Source organism: Oreochromis aureus, linkage group 15, assembly GCF_013358895.1.
Source record: "Oreochromis aureus strain Israel breed Guangdong linkage group 15, ZZ_aureus, whole genome shotgun sequence".
Taxonomy (NCBI): Eukaryota; Metazoa; Chordata; class Actinopteri; order Cichliformes; family Cichlidae; genus Oreochromis; species Oreochromis aureus.
This window is the reverse complement of record NC_052956.1, coordinates 38,826,154-38,850,596: the sequence shown is the minus strand read 5'-3', so window position 1 is coordinate 38,850,596 and position 24,443 is coordinate 38,826,154. Positions and strand designations below refer to the sequence as shown.

General features: G+C 41.0%; 3 protein-coding genes across 4 annotated transcripts; 1 reads left to right on the top strand and 2 right to left on the bottom strand.

The window, feature by feature from the left end:
- Window positions 1–616: 616 nt before the first annotated feature.
- On the bottom strand, window positions 617–11,898 carry zgc:113223 (uncharacterized protein LOC541424 homolog). The gene is made up of 10 exons (XM_031756227.2): window positions 11,770–11,898; window positions 10,487–10,561; window positions 9,302–9,610; window positions 6,874–6,931; window positions 5,625–5,749; window positions 5,471–5,545; window positions 5,301–5,396; window positions 5,082–5,210; window positions 2,255–2,416; window positions 617–2,151 (listed from the first exon to the last, which is right to left on the bottom strand). Exons 3-10 carry the CDS (start codon window positions 9,356–9,358, stop codon window positions 2,011–2,013), a joined length of 843 nt encoding a protein of 280 aa, XP_031612087.1. The 5' UTR covers window positions 9,359–9,610; window positions 10,487–10,561; window positions 11,770–11,898; the 3' UTR covers window positions 617–2,010.
- On the top strand, window positions 11,582–16,943 carry si:dkey-66a8.7 (PI-PLC X domain-containing protein 1). Of its 2 annotated transcripts, XM_031756235.2 has the most exons (7): window positions 11,582–12,110; window positions 12,453–12,572; window positions 13,506–13,642; window positions 15,228–15,356; window positions 15,707–15,862; window positions 15,951–16,134; window positions 16,205–16,943. In XM_031756235.2, exons 2-7 carry the CDS (start codon window positions 12,491–12,493, stop codon window positions 16,468–16,470), a joined length of 954 nt encoding a protein of 317 aa, XP_031612095.1. In that variant the 5' UTR covers window positions 11,582–12,110; window positions 12,453–12,490; the 3' UTR covers window positions 16,471–16,943. The 2 variants fall into 2 exon arrangements, with proteins under 2 accessions (XP_031612095.1, XP_039455148.1); XM_039599214.1 differs by lacking the exon at window positions 12,453–12,572 and having other exon boundaries at window positions 11,630–12,110.
- gtpbp6 (GTP binding protein 6 (putative)) lies at window positions 16,784–23,245 on the bottom strand. The gene is made up of 10 exons (XM_031756234.2): window positions 22,392–23,245; window positions 21,972–22,109; window positions 21,822–21,892; window positions 21,592–21,722; window positions 21,419–21,489; window positions 18,441–18,599; window positions 18,117–18,325; window positions 17,543–17,691; window positions 17,194–17,346; window positions 16,784–17,119 (listed from the first exon to the last, which is right to left on the bottom strand). Exons 1-10 carry the CDS (start codon window positions 22,789–22,791, stop codon window positions 16,993–16,995), a joined length of 1,608 nt encoding a protein of 535 aa, XP_031612094.1. The 5' UTR covers window positions 22,792–23,245; the 3' UTR covers window positions 16,784–16,992.
- Window positions 23,246–24,443: the final 1,198 nt, after the last annotated feature.

Below are 24,443 nucleotides of genomic sequence, written 5' to 3'. Positions count from 1 at the left end.
TCAGTTCACGTCAGTTCAGTTTCATTTTATTCACAACAACAGTCACTTCGAGGTGCTTAATACTTAAAGGTAAGGATACTTCAGTCTTAGAGATAAACTGAAACAATCACACTCTCCTGTCTGAAGGAAAAACTCAGAGCCATCTGGAAACACCAATATGCTGATACACAGCAGGGTTTGAGTTCTAACCACAGCAGTATTGTAATTTCTACTCAAAAATGTAACATATTGCACATAATTCATTCCGTTTTTGTAAAAGTACTTTAGTAGCTTACTCTCTCTGCAACATGGCCTGATATGTATTGTTGTATAATTTCACAATATACACCTCTGGCCCTGCCGGGAGACCCAAACCTTATCCTAATGTAGACACAAACAAGAGCTCTCTGTTAATATTTAAGTTGTAACTCAAAGCAAACGGCAAAGTTCAATTTACACTTTTTTCTATGCTTAAGTACTTTCCATCTAACCGATTAATAAATGACTTGCTTTACCTCCTGACCTACAGCCACCCCAATAACATGTAAGCATGCCATCTCTGCAGGTATTTAGAAATAGTTGATGTCATGTCAGCAGCAGCCTTTTCATAAAATAATAATTTAGGTTAATATGGTAGAACTTTGGTAAGGCAGTGGGGTCGAAAGCTGCACTATCGCCTCTCAGCAAAAAGGCCCGGTGTATAAATCCATTGGTTTGTGTTTGGAGTTTGTCTGCATGAGTTCCAGATACATGCATGGGGTTAGGTTACCTGGTTGTCCTAAACTGACCATAGATGTGAATGTTTGTCTCTCTGTGTTAGTCCAGCAATAGATTGGCAACCTGACGGGAGAGGTTGGTCTGTTTGAACAGCTAATAGCAGACGTACAGACAAACAGTTTTTATAGTTTTTGTTAATTTCACTCTTATTTTTATCTATTTCTATCACATTATGTATTTATTTATCACATTATAGGATATAAAAGGTTCAGAATAGTTTCATAATAAAACAGTACAAACACAATCACAGAGACATTCTCTACAGTCTCTTTACACATCTGCACCAAAACTTGCCCAGGCCGGTTGTATTGGCAAATAAAAAACACAGATCAAAATAAAGACTTTAGTTGGTTTTGTAAGCACAAAATATTCTTTCAATTTTCATTAATTTCTTGTTTATAGTCTAGATCCCAAACACCCAACACATTCTTTTCCCATGTCAAATACAGGTCATTCTCATTCCTGGGCTGTAGCATAATGAATATTTATTAAAGCAGCAGGTGTGTTTCAGTTATGCACAAGGTGTCCTTTGACATTTGTCATTCCTCAGTGTAAAGGGTCACATTTTATCCAGAGTCACAAGCCCAAACCAAGTAGCTTTTGGAGCAGGCAGGTGAAAACAAAACAGCAAGTGGGATGAAAGGCTGGAAAAGGTCCCGCAAACAGGACGCAAACTTCAGTCTCCTGGCTGATAAACATCATCATCAGGCATCAGGAGGTCGGGGAGATTAGTCAGCCAGGAGAGTGGGGCTCAGTGACAAATGTACTTGGATAGCTTTAGAAATACATTAGGCTTTCACAGCATTAACTCACTTTTTAATTAGCATGTTAGAAAACTATGCTTACTTTCAGGCGTCCTTTACAAGCCTTCACACTGGACAGCTTCGAGGCTGACTGACTGATTTCACTGACCAAAGAACACCTTGCACATGATATGCTAATGAAACATTTTCACATTACAAAAAATATATCTGTTCATGTAATGTTTTGACTAATTCCGATCTTTTTGGTGAATTTTAAATTCTGTTTAGTAGAAAGGCAGCAACAGAAACGCTGAGCGCTACATAAAAATGACAAAACTGAGTTTCAGAGTCTAAAATTTAAATAGGGCGTTACACGAGGTAGTATTTCAACTGCCTCCTGGAGCCCAACATCGATGCGTTCACCCACTGTACAAACCTCAGATTCACAGCTCAAATCTATAAATTCACAGTGTAAACGCAGCATCCCCCACTTTCTCAACAAATGGTTTTATTAATCATCAAAGTCTGCAAAAGGAGGAAACCAGAGGCTCTCCTTCCTCTCCGATTTGCTTTGAGCTGCTTTTCTTTCCTGATGCTGTAGGACTTTTTTTATCCAGCAGATCTGACCAGCAGCCAAAGCTATCATGCAGACCTGCTCAAGGAAACACACAAAAGGTCAGAAACTGTTGTCAGTGTCATTCAGCAACGTGATGACTTCAGAGGGTTTTTTGCAGCCAAATGCTCACAAGTGTTACCTCGAGCAGCAGCAGGCCGGCGGTCAGACCAGCCACCAGAAGCAGATTGTGTTTGGCCCACCAGACAATTTTATCCAGGCAGCCGATGGTGAATATGTCCTGACGGGCCAGTTTCTCCTCCAGCTGCTGCATCCCATAACCACACATGGTGTTCAGTACAGTCTGCAAAAGAAAGAAAACACACAGAAGCTGTTTAAGGTAACACAAAAAGGGCTTCGATGCACTGAACACCAGCATGGACAAGCAGTTAGTCTGTGCTTGCCACAGCATGGCATGGATTCAACGTTCACCTGTAAGAAAATCAAAAGTTTCAGCTCATCCTGTCCCATTAAACAGGATGTGAGCTGAACTGGAAACAGCCAGTGCTGCCTCTCAGCCTCCGAGTAGACACACCTATGGTATCAATTTTACAATCCTATTTCAAGGTCAAGGTCTTGTCCTATCAATTTTCAAATTTATACCATAGATGTGTCTTGGGTGATCTTTTTTGACTTTCCTAAGAATGCCTCCAGTGCTAGCTCTCCACAAGGAAGCTGCCTAAAAGGTGCACCTTAAAGGATCTGCAGCTACTGAAAAGAGCAAGCATAAAGGGAGTAACGACTTTTAGGTGGTAAATAATTTCAGATCACACAAACACAGTGGCTGTCGTGCTCATGGCCAGTGTTGGGTGACGTGATGACGCTTAGATTAAGTCACTGAATTCCACCTTCATACCAACAGTATATGATTTAGTGCAGCGGTCCCCAACCCCCGGGCCAAGGACCGATACCGGTCCGTGAGTCGTTTGGTACCGGGTCGCGAGAGTTGAGGCTCGGGTGTGAAGTTTATGGTTTTCAGGGTTTTTATCGTTAACTCGGTTTCCCTGGGTCTTTTCCTGTGTTGTAGTCAGAGATGGGCAGTAACACATTACAAGTAACGCATTACTGTAATCCAATTACTTTTTCAAGTAACGAGTAAAGTAAGGGATTACTATTGCAAAAAAGGTAATTAGATTACTGTTACTTTCCCATAAGCATGCTGCGTTACTGCGTTACTAAAACCGTGATTTTTTTGCAAGAGTGTCTCATGACAGTGACGTAAGCGAGTGCGACGTTCGTGACAACAGCTGTGTGCAGATCAACAATGGATAATATATCGAGTGCGGGAGAGAGTATGAGCGTGCAGCGTTTAAAGCGTGGAAGTACTGACCTTACTTTGAGTCTGATTCTGTAAAAAGTGACAAAAACATTAGTGTCCGTTGTGCGTGGGAAGAAAACTTCTTTTTACAGCGAAAAAACCCCTAAACGTCCGAGCAAGCGCTGAGCACGCTACCACGTAATGGGAAATTCACAGACAAACTCACGGCTTCTTCCACTGACCGCTGCGGCACACCTGCACCAGGGCAAACATCCGCCAGCTAGACAGGTGAAATTAGAGCAACAGGACCGCTAGTCTTTGATTTTATTTATTTTCTGCTGTGTTTTACTTGCATCTATTTGAAAGAGTGAGTGTAAACACAAAAAACATATTTTATTTTATGTGCTGGAATGTGCAGAAAATAGGTTTAAATGTTAAACAAATTTCTTCCAGTCAGAGAATGTTGCATATAATTAAGTTTTTGCTTGATGCATAAAGTTAAAAGATTTAAAGTTTAAAGTTTTAAAAAGAGACGTTTCCATTTGATTACATTTTGTATGATGGATTATGCAGAAAAAGTAGAATTGGGCTGAAAGATCTATCGCTTTATCACCTATTCAGGTTGTAAATCGTGTTTTTAAAAAGTAACTAAGTAACTAAGCAATTATTTACTTTGGAAAATAAGTAATCAGTAATTAGTTACTGATTACTTTTTTCAAGTAACTTGACCAACACTGGTTGTAGTCGTGTGTCTTATTTTGAAAGAAATATTTACGTGTTACCATAGCGACCAGAGAGCATTAATTTGCAGAGAGGAGGATGTTGCTCTCAATGTTGTTGGCAGATTTCAGGAGGACGCTGCTAATAAAGTTACACAATTACACAGTGAATTCACATTTATTATTATATTTACAAAATACCACCGTTTTTGTTTTGGTCGTTCATTTTATTTTGTTGTATTTATCTGCGACACCTTAAAGGCCGGTCTGTGAAAATACTGTCTGACATTAAACCGTCCGTGGAGCAAAACAGGTTGGGGACCACTGATTTAGTGTAAAGACAATATAAAGCATACTGTTAGTGAAGGAAAGGGAAATCAGCCAAGCTCACGAAACATCTGCTTACATCTTGTTGAATTCAGTTGTGTAAATCCACAAAGACCAGCAGGTCAGCTGATCACAGCCTGTACACAAAGAAAATCTGCTGGAGTTCACATTAGAAATTATTGTCAGTTGTGACTCTTTTGCCCACGCTGAGCCACTACAGCTGATCGTAGGGTTCGCCCACTGTTTAGACGAAGAGGAAAACTTACCATTGACAATGAAGGCATTATAGAGGCCACTGAAAAAGTCACTCCTTGTGTCCTACATAACGAATTTAGATTTGAACATTTGTATTATCATGTGTAATATTATTTTATTATTATTATATTAACACAGCATAGGGTTCAATTGCTTTTGCATAAACATTCATGGTAGAACTGTCCGGTTTTTTTAGAACTGCTACTTTTTACTTTCCTGCTTTGAGAACATTTCAGAGCTTTTTCACATGTACTTGGGTAAAGAAGGAGATTCAGTACTTCAGCTTTTACTAGAGTAGTTTTTTTTAACAGTATCTGTATTTCTACTTAAGTAAAGAATGGAACAGCCTTGGTACACCTGAGTCATCACACCCAAACATATCCAGGCCTGGCTCACTGACTGGTTCTGACCTGGTTCTGCAAGCGAATGCAGCAGGAGAAGGGAACTCCACAGGCCTCCAGACTCGGGTTGGTGTCCGAACACTTAAAGTAGGCGTTACGGGACCAGTTTTTATAGCTTTCAACTCCACAGCACTGGAACTGCAATCACAGTGAAGCAGAAGCACAGTCATCACAACAGTAAAAAAGAAAGAACAAAAAAGATTACTGAGCCTTAAAACCCGTCTCCACCTTCTTCTGGATGAAGTCAATGGCGTTCTCCAGGTCTTGGTCCTCCCTGTATCGTTCAATTGCCTTCATCATCAGCCTCTCGGTTCTCTCCATCACCTGAATAACAAGAGAACTGTCATGTTGGTTTGTTTACTTCTTCAGTTTAGTACGATTTTTCGATGTCCTGTTACCGTATCAGTGAAAAAGTATCCCACGAATGCCGCTGCGATCTGCAAGAGTAAAATGGCCACCAGGAGTCCCAAAAACTGCGGGACAAATAGCAGCTGATCAGAACAGACGGCCAGAGTGAGTCAGAACAAGATAAAAACCAGCGAACCGACATACCATCTTCAGTAGGCAGATGGTGTTACGCAGCGCCCCGAAACATCCGAGGAACGTGATGAGGAACATCACAGAGCCGACGACGATCAACAGAAGAGCGGGATCAACCGTCAGGGTGTCAACCACATCTATACACACACATATGCACACACACAGTATATGTTTGTGGATATAATGGATTTCCAGGACCCTTGTCCTGACTTAAACATGATCTTAACATGGACCCGAAACCCAAGTCCTTGAAAAATCTCTTTTAAGGTCTTTCCAAAAGTGAAGATATGGCTAAATGTCCTTCCTTAACTTTTGTTAACAGAACTTACCCCGACTTAAACCTGATTACAAAATGGACCCTGGAACCCAAAAAGTCATTTTGGGAATCCTGGAAAAGTCCTTCCCAAAGTCTGCCTCAATGTTTTGACCGGGTCTAAATCCCAATTGTTTTCCAGAGGTTAGTGAACGAGCCAACACTCACCTCACCATCAGTGATAACACAAGAACAAGTAAAAGTTGAAACATGTCTGAATAACTTTGTGTGGCTCATCTTCAGGAATGTAATCAAGGCTTGTTTTGATTACCCGACATTCATACACAGTCGTTATTCCAGGACATTCCACCGACTTGGAGACTTTCACAATCCATAAAACAAATCTTTGCTTAATTAGGTCGAATCTTCACAAAGTGACTGTGTGGACAGATTTTATTCCCCTGGCGTAAGTAATTAATATTTTACATATCAAGAGACTGGCAGGGTCTGTACTCGTTACGCTCTCACGCTGTTTCCATGACAACCTGACCAACTTCCTCCCACTGTCCAAAACATGGAAGGTGATTCTAAATTGGCCACATGTATGAATCTGAGTGTCAATGGTTGTCAGAATCTCTGTGTTGTACCTGCAGTAGACTGGCAACCTGTCCAGGTCGTAGCCTGGCTCCACCCACCCTATGACTCTGAGCTGGATGAGCAGGAAAAATCTAGAGATAGCTACCAGATATCTATATGTGAGAATTAGACAAAACAAACAAAGCCGAGATAAACTATGAACATGGTGAGAGAGAATTTACTGAACAGTGTTTGTCACTTAAGAGTTTTTCCTCTTTGCCACAGATGAGAACAAACCTTCATACGATCTTGACTGTGCACAATAACAATAACATTCAGACAAAATGCAGAGAAATGAGGCTGAAATTCCTTTCATTTTTTTAATAATGCCAAGAAAAAATAAATAATTGAAAGTGGGCTAACCTAACCTACCTTTCTCTCTGGCGATCTTAGCATAGATCCCCACTGCTATAAGTATGGCACTCACAACCTGCAAAGTCACAGAGAAACGCAGATTTCATTAAAGCAGAGGAACAGCTGTAACTAGCTCTACTGTCACTGGGCTTGGAATTAACATCATTTTCATTTCTGTGATTGTGGCTTCGCCTGGATGAGACGGAGCCGACCTGGAAATGACGACATGAACACCTAGATTTGCATCCTGATTGGGTCTTATCAGTCACACAAAGCATGAGCATTACAGTTCAACTGACATATTATATCTACTGTGATTTCATCTTTGCTGTGTGAGATTTCCTTTCACATTGTTGTGCCTTCCTCTGGCGATGGATATCACACTCACAGTGCCTCCCGAGTATGCCACCATATTTACTTTGAAACAGGCCCCAGTCCAATGTTTCCCCTGCTTCCATCTCACTATTGGTCCAAGAAAATACATTTCTGCTCTTACTTTCTGCTATTGTTCTTCCTCTGTAGTATTTTCTATTGCTTCCTGTTTACCAGCACACACATTCTCACCATACACGAAAAGGCATTTAGTATAAATAGAGATTATCTCTGAAACTGTTCTAACAATACTTGACAGAACAGAGATGATATTTATTTGAAAACATTGTCTTAAATATAAAGTGTATCAGTGTGGTTGTTATCCTGGCCCTTCACACAGCCCCCCAGTTCATCCTCTCTTTGAAACAACCCATTCTGGCCTCCTCTTTCTTTAAACGCCTCCCTTAGAGCCCACTTTCATTTTGATTGGCCAGTTTCTGGAAGTCTGCCCGGGAGCAAGCTACAGCTTCTAGGGCTGAAAAATGAAGCCACTGTGGAAGCATCAAAACCTGCAGTTCCTCTAAAGGCCACTTGGATAACTATGAAAAAATTATATTAAATCTTATAATAAAGTTTGCACTGTTAAGATGTGGCTTCTTTAGCTGACAGCTAAATACTAACAGTGTTCAGCTGTGATAACAGACCAGGAAGAAAGTGTGTGCTCCGGGTTTGTTGAGTGAAGTTCTGCTTCATGTCATTTAGCCCTGAGTAGCAGATATCTGCTAGCATGGTGGTAATGTCCATCTCTAACACCTGACATATGAAAAACAACTGGTTATTTTTACAGACTGTCTCCTTTGTTACTTTCTGTACACGCCATCTTTCTGGCCTTCATGGGAAAGAAGCCCGCCCTGCTAGAGATTGATGATTTTTTTTACCTCTGAGATAACTTTTTGGAGGGAGTTTTTCTTAATCTTATTATTTCATATTGACAAAAATCTTTGTCTTTTTTCTTTCCCCTCCCACACGTGGAACCAATTCTGTTTACATTATATATGCTTCCCTTAGGCAACATCATATGAAGGCAGATTTTTATTGCTGTGCAGATGATACCCAGTTTTATCTATTCATGAAGCCAAATGACAAAAAACACCAATTAGTTAAACTACAGTAATGTCCCAGCTGGGTGAACCTCCAACTCTGAGGTCATGGCCCTCACCCAGAAAAGGGTGAAGTACCCACTCTGGGTCAGGGAAAAGTTCTGCCCTAAGTGGGGAGTTTAAGGATCTCTGGGTCTTGTTCACAGGTGAGTAGAGACGGATTGGAGCTTCGGCTGCAGTGATGCAGACACTGTACCAGTCCATCATGGCAAGGAGAGAGCAGAGTGTAAAAGCGAAGCTCTCGATTTACTGGATGATCTATGGTCCTTCCCTCACCTATGGTCACGAGCTCTGGGCAGTGACCGAAAGAACAAAATCACAGATACAAGCAGTGGAAATGAGCGTTCTCTGAATGGTGGCTGGCCTTTCCATTGCAGAAAGGATGAGGAGCTTAGCCATCTGGGAGCCGCCGCTCTGGCCCTACAAGTCTTAGAAACCAGACACTTACTTTAGGTGGCATTGGCTTGGCTTCCAGTAGCACTGTGATGAATGTTGGAGTTGTTGAATATTTGTGCACATTAAACAGTGTAGGACTGCTTTCATGCATTTGCGCAATATCTTAAAAGTTGGAAACATCCTGTCTCAGAGTGGCGCTGAAAAAGTAGCTCATGGATTTATTACTTCTAGATTGGACTATTGTAGTTTATTATTATCAAGCTGCCCTAAAAACTCACTGATCCAAAATGCTGCAGTAAGGGTAGTAACAGGGACTAGAGAGAGAGCATATTTCTCTGATATTGGCTTTTCCTCACTGGCTCCCTGTTAAGTCCAACATATCTTAATAAAGTCAGAGGGATAAATGAGTTAATATTAAATATTAAAATGCTGTTTGTAGCTCATCTTCTTCCTCTGTTATGGTGCAACTGAGGCATTTAACTCACTATTATGCAACAGGTTTACTACTATCACGCACTAATGAATGTATGACGCTACATTTTTTAAACAATAAATTGTTCAAACTGGGAGAGACTCACCCAAAAGAAGTAGCAGAAGATGAACAAGGTGTACTTAACGCCTCGGTATCCTCTCATGTCCTCTCAGCAGTGCTGTTGTTCTGTCAGACTCTCGGAGGTTTGTGATCCACTGACGAGACTAAAGCAGGACATGTGTCGGCCTGCTGATGCATTCCTGCTGCTGAGGGAGGAGGCATCTGTCACTTTCTAACCACATCACATCTACTGTGTCTCACCTGTTTTTGAGACAGCCCCTTCTATTTATGAGTTGATGTCTCCAAATAATCTTTAACTTTTGTGAATTCAGTGAACTTCTGTAGAATCACAGCTCTGCGATTTCAAAGAAAGAGACATAGCAGGAGAGTTAGCTCATATCATCCGTCTGTGTCACGCCGATTTCCTTGTGGATTTCCTTCCTTCCTCAACAAATTGGTTAAAATAACTTTTCCCCACTCACTTCATTCATTATGTTAAGTGTTCTGTTACAACTGGCTCATGAGATGCAATATAAAATCAAGAGTTCATGTTTTGTTTGTTTGTTTGTTTGTTTTTTGGAAACATGGAGTTTATTTGTTCGTGATTCTTATGGACAGCTGAGGGTATGATCAGGATGCTGACTCAAAGTAGAGCTGGGACTACTCCATATCAAAAGAAGCAGCTAGAATGCCCCCTGCACACCTGCTAGGTGAGGTGTTTTGGGCACACCACACCCTGCTGCACACTCAGGACACAGGCTGAAGAGATTATGTAATAGTAAATGGACTTTTTCTGTGCTTTTTTTGAGGTTAGGATACTTTGACTGCAGCACCGAGGGTGTGAACCACCTACCTTCCAATTAAACCTCCTGCTCTACAGTCATAGATTTAAAAAGAAATACCAGCTCATCAAAGTTCAAATTAACAGGTAATGTGCATATCTAGAGCGAAAGATAAAGGCTGGCAAGAACATCTGGACACATCTGGCAGTTAAACCCATCACCCAAAGCCACAGTATTGCTAGTAAGGGTTCATACAATTGTGATTATTCACAAAGTGGTTTCATTGTGAGCTTTGCAAACAAAACTGTGTGCAGAACAGCAGGGCTCCCAGATTTCATTTAAAACTAGAATATATTTGTCCAGATTTGTGTTTTTAATCATGTATTTCTGTCTTTTCAGAACTCCCACAGCAACACGCCTGTAAGGAAGAGAAAGTTCTCGCTTCTCACCTGCATGACCAGGAAAGAAACTCCAGTCTGAAATAGGAGGTCCCAGAGAGTCCACACAAACGGGAAGCCATATTTCTGCAATTTTTTGAGAAAGAAATTTGGTGAAAGCAATAAACTGATATGCTGCATTCAAACACACAAAGATCTCATCAGATGTTCAAAACATCAGAAAAGATTCTGGTGTAACTCTGAACTACAAGCCGAGATGAGAACCCACATAAGTGAGAAGGCTCACCCACGTGACACATGTGGGAAAAGATTTACCCTCGGGAGTAACTTGACTGTCCTCATGATAACTCACACATACGGAGTCATATTGCAGACACATATGTAAGAAAACATTATTTGAAGTTAATTTTAAAAAGATTTATTAATACATTTTACAAGATCTGGGTCTCATCTGTGTCACACTACACATTCAGTCCGAAGTGGTTAAATTGTCAAATGATCATTCTTAGGAATATGGATTGTTATTTTAAAAGGTACCTATTTTAAATGAATTTATTTAAAATAGTTTCAAGCCCTCTAAAATTCACTAAAGCGATGAACAAATTTCAAACAAACAACTGCTATAATCTTACGTTCAAAACATGAAGTTGTGGGGCTGAAAGGCGTTTTTGTGTAATACCCGTTTAGACCACAGGGTGGTGCAGTGACTCAAAGTAACCTTGAACCAGGCAAGTCAAAAAAAAACACTTAATTGAGAACTTTTACGTTGCCTATTATAAGGCATCATAAAAAGCACAAACCGCTGAGTAAAACCATGTGCTGAGTTGTGAGTGCTTTAATATTTAACATTTATGGTTCAGTACCCACTGAAAGGTTTATTCCATGTTTTTCTTGTTTGAGTTATTAATGTAATTTGATTTTTACTACAGTTATTCAGCAGCTGGAAGCTGACAGGGCCTGGTGACTGCAACCGATAAAATAAAAATGGCACAGAAAAAAATACTTTGTGAACGTGCTGTTTCATACAAACACGCTCAGTCGTCCAGGGTGAATGGTCCAGTCAAGCTGTGGCCTAATAATGCAAATTTCGTGCTGTAAGCGATTTTTAATGCTAATTTGGTGGATCCTGTAAAGCCTGTTAGCGCCACTATTTATTTAATTATTTATTTCCCGGTCTCGAGTACAGTTTTGGTATTTGGGACGTCACAGCGCCACAGGCCACTATACGGCACCCGCCATTTTGATTTCAGGCATGAAGTCGCTGAGAATTTCGAGCAGCAGTTTTCCGATAGCAGTCACCTTCAGTTTTGGCAGTTAGCTGTTTTTATACGTACATGGGTGTTTCTCTGGTGTTGTAACTACGATTTCAACGTCCAGTTTCAAGTCGTTTTAAGCGGATCGGGTCAAGGGAGTCCTGGCCTGCCGTAAATCCCTAACGGGCCAATCAGCATGCAGTAGAAGAAGATTAACTTTTTAATGGCCAAAATCTGCTTCCGTGCAGGAAAACTAAAGGATACGAGTCTTGTTTTATTTACCCTTTCGTCGAATAATAATATATAGTTATTGTATGTGTGTAAGGTGTCTTAAAGCAAGAAAAACAATTATAACTTTAGTTGTTTAGCGCCATTGAGTTTACCTCCCGAGCGCCCTCTGCTGTGCTACCGGCTGAACTGCAGTAAGTATTAGGAAGTGGGGCGGCTCTGGGTCCACCATGAAAAAAACCTAAAGTGATTTATAAACATTGAGCGACAAATATAAAAAGGACGTGTCGCTCAAAACTTCCTGATTGGGGAACTCGTGATAACTTCAAAGAAACCCGCTGCTACGATAGTTTTCGGAGAACTTTCCAAATTTCCCTAAATTATTTAAATATGACTGAGCTGTCAGTGGAAACAAGGAAATTAAAGGTTTTTCCTGAGTCCCTCCTCCTCTGTCTCATGTAGTAGCTTGTTTGTTTAAAGATCAGCACACGGCGGAATAAAACCACATCGATCACGCAAATGATCACTTTAAACAGACCCATCGGATCAATAACTCGGTGAGTGACTGAGCGACATGGATGCGAACTGCCGGGACTGGATGTCAGCCTTACCTGAAGAGCTGTGGGACATTCCTCTCACACACCTGGCCATTCCAGGTATATTCGCACATTTGACTCCTTTAGGATTCCTCGTGAATTTATAGAAGAGCAGCGCAGCCGATAGTCATGTAGTTGGTGTATTTCTGTGTTTAAATATGTTGACAGTCACCTGAAGCTTTAAGTCGATTTAAACACAAAAATATCAAAAGCATCAGTGTTAAAATATAGGAAATATCTACCAATGGAAAATAACTAAGTACATTTACCTAGTATTAAAGTAATACCTGGGAATACTTTATTTTAGAAGTATTTATTCTACTTCATTTCATTATAAGATTTTATTGTCTGTTTTTAAGTCACTGAATGGGTTAGCCCTGCCTCACCTTTCTGGTTTTCAAACTATGCACAAGATCATTGTAGTCAGCTGACTAGATGCTTCTGGCCTTTACTGAGAAGCAGATTAAAGTATGGATCGGACCTTTGTTGTAGCGACACTGAACTCTGGAACAGCTGGCTTCAAAGTTGGACCTCACCAGCCACCACCTCGCCATCGTCATCTTCATTTAAACCTGACTGAGCCTTTACATGTATCATTTCATTGCTCCTGTTGTTTTATTCTTTCAGTTTTACAAAACTGAAAGAATTGACTCGATGTGGGCAGTTAGACCTGGTCACCCTGACCTTTGGGGCTCTCCTCTCACTGGGAACATTGTTTTTGATGAATTAATTACATTTATCTGGTATTATTTTTATATTTTTACTCACAAATACAACATTACATACATATTTTACACTCTGGTATTGTTACTTTCACTGAAGTAAATGATCTTTTTTTACCACTGGACAACAATTCAGACTGCGATTGTTACAGTTACACAAAACAATCATGATCACACACAGACACAGTAAACAAAGAAGTAAGAATTTTTTGAAGCAACTTGCGCCACAAACCAGTTTCTTTACTTTTAAAACTTGAATGTGTTCCTGTAGGAAGCCACGATGCCATGAGTTACTGCCTGGACATAAACTCCCCGTTGGTCAGGGCTGAGTCGGACGTTTTCCGGCTCCTGGATGGAGTTTTTAGCTGCTTCACAAGGCCAGCCATTTTTAGATGGGCTACCACACAGGTAGGCACTGAAAGTACAACTAAGCAACTGTGCTGTCACTATGTTGGCAAAGGTGTGAGGACAACTAAGAAGTTAGTGCCATGGGTGCTGAGACGAGACGGTCCAAAGTTTAAACAGGTTTTTTGCTCTTCTTAATATACATATTTTTAAAAGTTGTCGGCTGCAGACAGAAATACTGTAAGTTGATGATAGAAAGCAAAAATGAGAAGAAATACATTTAAACACTCCACAGATTTAAAGGAACTGTGAGCTTTCACATATGAGTAGTCATGTGATCCAGTGTTGCTGTAAAAATATTGATTGTAGTACAATAAAGTTTGTAAAGAAATGCTGTTTATATGCCAAAAAAGCTCTTAACTAGTCAGTCTTATCAGAGTAGTGTGCTTTGTAAATGTATTTACAGACCAGGGATCAGTAGCCAAGGTATAACAAAAAATTAGCTGAACTAATCGAGAAAAAGAAAGAAAGTACACCGATACACTGTTTTTCACAGTTACTGCTGCTATAGGAAATAAAAGGCCAAGTGCCTGCCAGGTGCGAGCTAATCAAATGAACTTTATTAACTGAGCATCAACATGCGTGAGTATCTCTGTAAAAGCAGAAGTTTTGACAGTTTCCTGGTCTGGAACATGCAGGTGTGTGTTGACAAGTGCTGACAGATTATTCCTAAGTTAAAAACATGCAAAACAGCTGCCAACAGCTGGACATCCCTTCAAATTTCCGTCAGTGTCAAACCCTGCAATGTTCAGAGAAACTACAGAAAGCCCAAGAGCTGCATCTCACACTCAACAGGCCTCAGTTAGCATGTTAATCGTTAAAGTTCATGAAAATAAATTAGAAAAAGGCTGAAGGCTGTGGGTTGTTTGGGAGGGTTGCAGGGGAAACCTTCTTCTCTCCTATAAGAATACGGCAAAGCTGCATCTGAACAAACCACAAGACTTCTGGAACAGCGTCCTTGGGAGACCAAAGCGGAGATATTGGGTCATGATGCGCATCATGCCAACTGTCAGGCACGGTGGTGGAGGGGTGATGACTTGGGCTCTAGTTATTACTTCATATTACTATATTAATAAATAATGATGATAAAGGTGTTTTTTTTATAAAATACAGAATCATGGCTGAGCTTAGTTTTTCACAGGACTGCAAAGAGTCTAGTTTACTAGACAACAGCATTAACAGCTGAACTAGATCAAATAAAAAAAAAAAAAAAAAAAAAAAAATATATATATATATATATATATATATAAATAACTAGATAAAAAGAACTATTGATTAAAAATATATTATTTGTATCTAAACGCAAACGATAAATAGTGTAAATTGATCATGATGTAGGAAATGAGTGTTAAATAAAGTACTTTGCATGTGGTTGAAACAGGTAAGCTGGATGTAACCATGTAGTGCAAGCCAAAACTAGTCAGTCGAAAAATTGTTTTAAATGAATGTACGCAAAAATGGGAGGTGGTGTTGATGAAGAGGTGATTGAATCCAGGACTTTCAGGGGTACATCTGATGAAACTGTTGAGCTATCACTGGTTTCAGTGACTCCTCCATTAGGAAATAATGTGTACCTCTTTCCTTTCAGGATAAAACCATTGAAGAACAGCTTTCAATGGGGATTCGGTACTTTGACCTCCGTGTTGCACACAAACCAAACGACTCATCCAGCGACTTGTACTTCACACACGTCATATACACTCATGTGACAGTCCTGGTGAGTTTAGCACTTTCACCTGACAGTTTCTGTGCTATTATAAAAAACAAATCACAACTGCATCATTTTCTTCTGCTACACCTAAATAGACCTCATTTTTCTTGGATTAAATTTATTTGAGATGCAACAGAAATTCTTTTAAACAATATTAGTATTTACCGGCTCATTGTTATGAGTCTGGTACAGATTTTATCAGGCAAAATTACAAATCTCAGTTTTTTGCTGGAGTTCTTTGAATGTCAGCTTATTTTGAGGTGGAGACTGCTACAAAGGGCTTAAAGGGTTCAGTTTACTTTTAAAAGTGTAAGTTTGGCTCTTCTAGTAGTTACAGTGAGTATCCTGTTTAACAGGAAACACTCGAGTCTGTTGCTGCTTGGCTCGAGGCTCACCCAAAGGAGATCGTTATCCTCGCTTGCAGCCATTTTGAAGGAATGGATGACAAATGCCACGAATCATTCATTTGGTCCCTGAAGAAACTGTTTGGCTCTAAGCTGTGTCCCCAGAAGGTGAGCTTGTCTCTCTGCACAGGTGATTTATGGTACAAAAAATGTATGGTACACTGTGACTTAAGAGTGTCCCGCTGGTCCTCCACAGGAATCGGCGCTGACCTTGCGGAGTCTGTGGGCGTCTGGTTACCAGGTCATCCTCTCCTATGAATGCCAGCTTGCAGTGAGACATCAGGAGCTGTGGCCTCCCATCCCTTACTGGTGGGCCAACCAGCGCAGAGCACATGGAGTCATGACTTACTTGGACTGGCACAAAGACCTGGGACGTCCAGGTGAGTTTGGACTGTAGAGATTAGATATGTATGCGCTTCATCAGCTAAAAACTCTGTTTTCTTTCCTCAGAGGGCTTCTTCGTGTCCGGCCTGAACCTGACAGCTGACAGATGTTACATCGCCAAGAACCAGAAGGAATCCCTGCGGACGCTCACCTACAGCAACTGGGAGTATTTGAGGACATGGCTTGAGGAACAGCTTCCCGGATCAGACGCCAGGAGCCTCAACATCATTGCGGGAGACTTTGTGGGTTCACTGCCGCTCTGCTCTGCGGTGATTGCACTGAACCAAAAACTTTGCTGGAAGAACTCCAGCCAGATGAAAAAGCATTATTAGCCACACCAAACCTCATTTCCTGTGTTCCTCGATGTCTCGCAGTTTACATGAATTTTTTGTCTCCACTAAGACTTGAAAGAACTGTTACTTATGTCTGCCTCAACATCAATTCATGAGGGCATTTTATGCTTATTACAACCTTTTTATTCTTATACTCAACTAGAGTAGCTTTAGGAACCCCCTCAGTTTACCATAAAAACAAGCTGTTTTAGCCCCTCCCCCTTTAGCCAACTTTCTTCGGACTGGCTGCCACTCGCAAACAGAAGGTTTTCACAGCAGGTGTGTGTAGAAAGAGAAGACGAAACTCTGAAACTGAGCATTTAGAGCCATCTGAAGCTTGGCTTTTATCTCTCATGGGTTATTTGTGCATCTGAATCTTTGTGCAATTTGAGTTTTTACAAGAAAACATTGTAACAGATTTGTATCATTATATATTTTAATATACTGTACAGTAAACACAGTCTTTTCTTTAACTGGGGTACAGTCCGTTTTTACTTCTGCCATCACGCCCTTCCTCCCTTCTCATCTGCTTCCAAACAGTTTCTTGTAGCGCCCATGAGCAGCGGTGCCGATGATGACCTTGACAACGGCCGAACCTTCGTCTGCATTCACCTGCACGTCCTGAACAGTGGCCTCTTTGTACAGCCAGCTGTGGAAAAGCATACACATGTTACCACACCTGCTCCATTGATCCAAACGATACACTGACACAGACAATCCCACCTTAACTGAGGAGAGCTCAGGTTAACTGTGAGATCTAAAATTTGTTTCCCCGTAGCCTTTAAGATCTCCTCCTCCACTGCTTCCTTCAGCTGTTCCAAGCCCCTCCCCTCCAGGGCTGATATAGGCAGAGCAGCGGGCTCTGCAGACTCGTAACTGAGAGACAAACATAGCAAAACAGGTCAGAAATATGATGTCAGCCATAATACCAATAATAACATGAAAACAGTTTCTCTCCATATTTACACCATCACTTTCTTATAGTGTATTATAAGCAGGTCCTGATGGAAGTTACTGTATATGTCTGCTGATGATAGTGGTAGGTGAGCTGGCGTGGGATTTCTGTCCTTACTTGGTGATGAGATCAGTTTTATTGTGGACCTCTATCATGGAGTTCATCAGCCTGTCGGGGATTTGCAGGTTCTTCAGGACATTCAGCACGTTCACCTTCTGATTTGCTGTCTCTGGATGGCTGATGTCTCTAACATGAATCAGAAGATCCTGAAATGATGACAAACACAGCCACAGTCTCCGGTTTTAAAATGTGCAACTTTACAGCAGTTAGAAGACGTTAAAAGTCGGCTCGGCCCCTTAGGGTTTTTATTCAGGGGTAAATTTAAATGTAATTAAAGCTTCGACTGACACGAACAGATAACCAAACACACACAAGCGCACCAAAACTGGACAACAGAGAAGTGGAAACAAATGTCTTGATGTCGGCTGCGACATTCAGAGGTTAGGGACGGAATTTGGTCTGAACAAAATGAACGCATCCTCCTGCCCTGTATCAACAGCCTGAACGGTTTTATTTTTTACGCCAAGTTTAGATTTTTATGTTAGATCACTAAAATGTTGTTCACACCTCGTTTTAGTTCTTAGTTTTACTCCTGCAGCAAATATTTGATGAACCCCGGCTTGCTACGTACCGAGTGTTTAATATCTTCCAGGGTGGCAGAGAATGAATCGATGAGCTGGTGGGGCAGCTGGGACAGGAAGCCGATGGTGTCCACATACAGAACAGTCATGTGACTCGGCAGCTGGCCAGCATGGACGGTAACATCCAGTGTCGCGAAAAGCTGGTTTCTGGGCTGGAGGCCGGTGTCCCCCGTCAGAGCTTTGATCAGAGTCGTTTTTCCTGGACACATGAAATCAGAAGGAATGTGTCACTGTTGTGGATGCCTTTAAAATTTAACATTTTATATGAAAACAATTTGCTTTTTTACTGGTCTTCTACGTTTCCAGCCTCTCACCACAGTTGGTGTATCCCAACACTGAGACGACAGGGAACTCCCTGTGTTTACGCTGAGATCGCAGGAGGTGCCTCTTTTTCCGAAGTTTTTCCAGCGCCAAGCGGATCTTTATCTCCCGCTCTTTCAACAGCCTCTGCTGGATCTCGTACAGCGTCTCACCTGAAAGGACCACAGACTTTATATCATCATTTTTCAGCAGTGCACAAGCTTTCTGCTCACTGCTCATCACTGATACAAAAACACAGCCACTGTAGGAACGCCTAATGCTCACTTCCTATTTTGCAAAGAGACTGTATATAAAAGATGGACTTAGCCACCATGATGTTACAGAGTGGTCGATAAGATTGATTGTGAAGCCAATTGTGTTTCAAGCTGAAGCTCAAACCAGACCTGACGAGTGAGGAATAGCTCTGACTTAGGCTACGTTCACACTGCAGGTCTTAATGCTCAATTCTGATTTTTTGATCAAATCCGATTTTTTTTGTCTGCTTGTTCACACTACAAATAAAATGCGACAGCAAACGCGCTCTAGTGTGAACGCTCAAAGCGGCCCGCATGCACAAAAGAAGACGTCACACACAACGCGCTCTGTTTAGACCCAGAGCAAACAGTGTTGTTTGACTGACTCTGACTGTTTCCCAATTTTGCTCTAAGTTATAAAGTTATTTTGTTATTTACATACGGCCTAATAATGATCCTTATTGCTGTTTTAGAGGAGCGGTGCTTCAAAGGATAGCTGCAGATTTCTGTCAGAATCTGCTGATTATACAGTACAAACAAAGTGTTCACGTTGTCTTCCCAACAGTTTCACTGACATCTACACTGGATGGCCAGGAAGCGTTTACGATGTCTTCTCCGGCGCTGATAATTGGCGTCTGTCTCGTGTCAGTGACGTAAAAGACGGATTTAATGCGACATGACCGTTCAAACAGCAGTCGCTTTCTAAAACATCGGATATGTATCGGATTCAGTACCACATACAAAAGTGACCCAGATCGGATTTGAAAATATCGGATTTGTGCCGTTCACACTGTCATACCATGATCGGATATGGGTCGCATAGGGTCAAAAAAGTCAGATTTGATGCGCTTTCACCTGCAGTGTGAACGTAGCCTAAGAAACTGAGAGACACTGCAGAGGAGCCGCCCCCTGCTGGCCGTTAGAAAGACTGCAAAATATGGGAATAAGATGTATGCCTCAATAATGGCACGAACATATAACTGTATCACATCCAAATTGAAGAAAACTGATCATATATTATTGAAATTGTCCTGGCATGGTTTATGAAGTAGAAGGTAGCTCCGTGGTGTAGTGGTTACCACTTTCACCTTACATGTGATAGCTCCTCAGACTGGGAGCAGATGCACACCCAGCTTCAGGGGTGTAAAATCTGTGCCATCCACTGTGGCAACCCTTTGAGAAATGACACCTATATATGGCTGTGAAGGCGGCGCCGTGTTAATGCATTTGCTGTGGCACTGTCCTGTAGTCAAGCTGTTTTGGGTGGAACTAGAAAACTGTCACATACTCTTAATACTGATAGTAAACCTTGTCTGAAAACTTTGATACTAGGTGTAAAAATGTCTATACTTAAAAAGCTTTATGAGTTATTTTAATGAACTGGAAACAATATAAATTAAGTTCTTTGAATGTGGATAATTGGTGTAAGGCAGGGGTCTGCAACCTTTTACACCCAAAGAGCCACTTGGACCCGGTTTCCACGCAAAAGAAAACACTGGGAGCCGCAAATACTTTTTGACATCTAAAATGAAGATAACACTGTATATATTGTTTTTTACCTTTGTGTGAACAAGGTAAGGTGAGGTGAGGTAAGGTGTGCTGCTTATGAAATCCATGAAGTGCTACAGAGAAAATTACATTTTATTTATGTAATCAACACATTTTGAACTCTTAAAGAAATATAACAAAAGCAAAGACACCCAGCTGAACTAAAATGATGCATGTAGCAAACAAAAACTGTTATCAGCCGCCACCCTTATATCGCCTTTGGGCTGTTGGAGCCTTGACCTGACTTTTAAAAAATAATTGGTAAAAAAGCTCTATGCTGCTGAAAAATTAAAAATAGATATTTGCAAAATTCTGCCTAAATATGTATTTTACCTGGTTAATGCGTGTGGCGGGGCGTGGTCTGCAGCGCCGCTGCAGGGGAGGCGGACGCACCTGAGCGACACCCACAATCACGCCTCGCCGCCTTAAGGTCTGTGCTCTCTCTGCTGTTGTTGTTGGTGGTGTGTGTCGGGCTGTGAGCTGCGAAGCTACAGCCGGCTGTATGCGTACAGCAACCGTGTGTGAAAAGTGGTCAATAAAGAGATGCTGAAAAGCGCGTTCATGCAAACATCGTCGGGTCTGCCGTGGTATGTTTACAATGGGACTTCTGATCCTGAACCTCTGCTCACAGCGTCTGGTAATCGGTGCTGTGCGAAGTCAGTTTACGCAGGACTGTAAGCTGTCATCTGTCGTCTGTGAGGCGTGAGCAGTGTTTGTCTTTAACATAGTTCACGGTGGAGCTGCTGACATAATGTGGATCCGAAGATCCATAATTGGCCTACCTGGGGTTGAAAGTCTCGATAAATGCACGGCGTTTCGGCGGGTACACCGGCTTCCGCGAGTGTGACGCTTATATTGAGCGAGGAATAATAGAATACAATTTTATATTTATATTTCAATATCACAATAATCTTCCAATTTAGAACTACAAGTTTAAAAGAACTAACATAAATAAAATACACTTCAGCTAAATACTTCTAATTTATTTTCCCAAACCACGCGGAGCCGCACTTTAAGGACTAAAGAGCCGCATGCGGCTCCGGAGCCGCGGGTTGCCGACCCCTGGTGTAAGGGCTTTATGGACTCCAGATATTATGTCCATGTTTTATATACAGTATTGGTAACAACCAATCATAAAGAGACATCTATAATCACAGGTAGACTCGTTTCCACTGTGGATGCTGCATTACCTGATCCGCCGATGTATCTCGATCCTCCGCCCTGTTGATCCAAGTTTGCCATTTCATTTTTCAGCCGTGATCTGCCATAAACGTACCAAATGTGACTTAACACTGATAGGAAGGCATCATCATGTCAGACTGAAACATTTTACAACCCACCCACAGGTAGCAGTGTAAGGTACCTTAACAGAGGGATCTCTGCCAGTGAGATCTGAAGCTTGGCTTCTTTGGTTCTGGCGTTGCAGCGGAAAATGTGGAGGACTACTGAGTATCTGTCAAAGACTTTGACCCCCCAGACTTCCTCAAACTCCCTCTAAACAGAAATTAGTAAGAAAAATAAAGAAGAAGAAAAAGAATCATCAACAAAAGAAACCTTTCATCCAACACAGCCAGAGTTTTCAGACATGCTCACCTCAGACAAAGGAGACAGACGCTCAACATTCACAAACACAGCAGTGATTCCTGCTGTTTGCCTGATTCTCTCTGCAGGGGGAAACATCAGGTAATTCATATGTAAGCAGCACTTGGTCTACACCTTCTGATTCACAGGAGTGGATCATACCTGTGAGAGTCTGGAAGTTCCCTTTCCCAAATATCCTCTTCTTCTCTGGAGTCTTGGTGGAGAGGATCATCTTGTCCACCACAGTCCAGTTCTCCAAGGTGTTCACAAGCCCCTCAGCCTCGGCCATCATCAGCTCAGCTGCAAATGTAACAGTGCGAACTTGTGATAATCTCTACTGGCGTATCTTTGTTCTTGGAGAGCAATCATAGCTCAGAATAATTGCCTTATAAACGCTCTCAGTGCAGCCTGTCAGCCTTTCTTCTTCTTGGCTGCCTCTCACAAACAGAAGCTTTAAACAGCACATGGGTGGAGCTCCAGCAGTGTTAAATATGGCACCAACATTAGTCAGAAAATAAGGAAACGCATTCATTTAAATCTACTTTTTCCATCAGGCTCATCTGAGCATGTGTGTGCTGTTACCTGTAGTCAGATGCTGTTTCCTGCTTCCCCACTTCACATCTGGGTGGATGATGAACACCCTGTGCTGTCCCTCTCCGATGCCTGCAGGAATCTGCTGCTGGAACAGCTCCTCCACCTCGCTGTCCTCCAGGAAATCTTCATCCTCCCCCTCCTCATTAAACCCGTTGCTGCTGCTGAGGTCATCTGTGCTCTTCAGCCTGAACGCGGAGAGCCCAAATGCCCTGGTCTGCAGGCTTGTTGCCCCTCTCTGCTGCTGACAGGTGTTGACTGCATGTGTGCGATGAGGTGTATGCAGCAGACTGCAGGTGGCTCGTGCCCCTATCTGACAGCTCTTCGTGCAGGATCGCTGCAGGACGGGCATCCACGAGCTAATCCTCCTCAGGGCTGTCAGGAAGCTCATCAAACCCTAAAGTTCACACAACGTGGATCACTGCAGGTCACACACGCGCGCTGCTGACGTCGCTCTTCTACAGGCTCACCTGTAGAGATCACACTTCCTGTTTGGTTTAGAAAACATCATTTATCTCAGTAAATACACAAAAAGTTGAACTGTAACTGTTTACGACCGAAAGGACACCAGGATCAGCCCATGAGCTGCTGTGTTTTGAGTTTCGTGGGGCTTTTGGGTTTTTTGGTCCCCGCGTTTTGCCTTCCAGTTAGCATTTCCTCCAAGAGTTCGGTCTAAACAACAAAATTTGCGGTCAATAAAAGATTTTAACTTAAACAGAGTCACGTGAACGTGATAAAATCTCATTTACATTTAAGATTATTCGCTTGAAAAATACCGCAATAAGATTTTTTTTTTTTTGATCCAGTCTGGAAGAAAACCTTTCCTGGAAGACTAAACTCGGGGATGCGAGTATAGTTACTCGTATTTCCTGTTTGCGTCATTTCCTTTATACAACTGATTGTCAAAATAAGAGTTTAAGATCGTTTTAAAACAGTTTTAATATTTATATTCATATTTTTTAGGTATGCTGCTTTCACTCACGATATTGTGATTTATTCCGCCCCCTGTAGAACTAAAACGTTACTGCACAACATTTATTTAATTTTCACTTAGTTTGAGTTTACATATATATAAATAAGAATATTATGAAAGTAACTTCATTTTCATTTTATTTCAGATTTCATCCCATACTGCTGTATATATATGTATATGTATATAGTATGCATAGTATAAACGATTCTTGCACAATAACAACTGAAGAAAACTGTATTAATAAAATAATAAACTGAAAGATCAAAAAGATAAAATCGTGTATATGAAAGTGAGATAATAACAATAATGCTTCACTCAAAATGTACATTTCATTTGTTGATGTTTTTAAAGTTTTGTTTCTCTGATTGCATTTAATTTGGAATACTTCCACTGCATTATGAGATTTTTAAAATAAAATATAAAATTATGTATTTTCCCAATAAAATCACAAAGCTTCTAAAAACACAGCAGCAGTTATGTATTGTCATTTACAGATTAAAGTGACAGACAATATGTTAGAACAAACAGCATGCATTCACACTTTCATTTAGGCAAAATGGTGTTCCCAGGATTTTTTCTTGCAATGGAGTTGAAGTGAAGTGTAAAAATAAATAAAGTGTAGAAAACTGGTTCAAAAAAATTGCCGGGCTCATTTAAAGCCATTTGCCTTAATTATGGATATTTTACATGAAAAATTATGTTGCACAAATGTTTTTATACTGATTAGCTGTTTTAAGTGATAAAACAAGTATTTAGACTCTTTACTAAAGTAAAAGTCATAAATAAAAGCAAAAGTAAAGTAAAAGTCATTATGTAAACTCATAAAAATGACATTACTGGATGATTACTGACTAATTTTTGCATTTATCACGTTAAGGTTTATTGGGTTATTTTAACTGCTTGGATACTGCTGATACTTGTATCTATCATAATTAAACGAAAAATTACTTTTATTTTGAAATTTCCAAAACAATAAACAAAGATATTAAATGAATGGTACAGAGTACAAAGTGCAATATTTCCATCCAAAGTAAAGCGCAGTAGAAGTACAGAGGAGAATAGAAATAAAA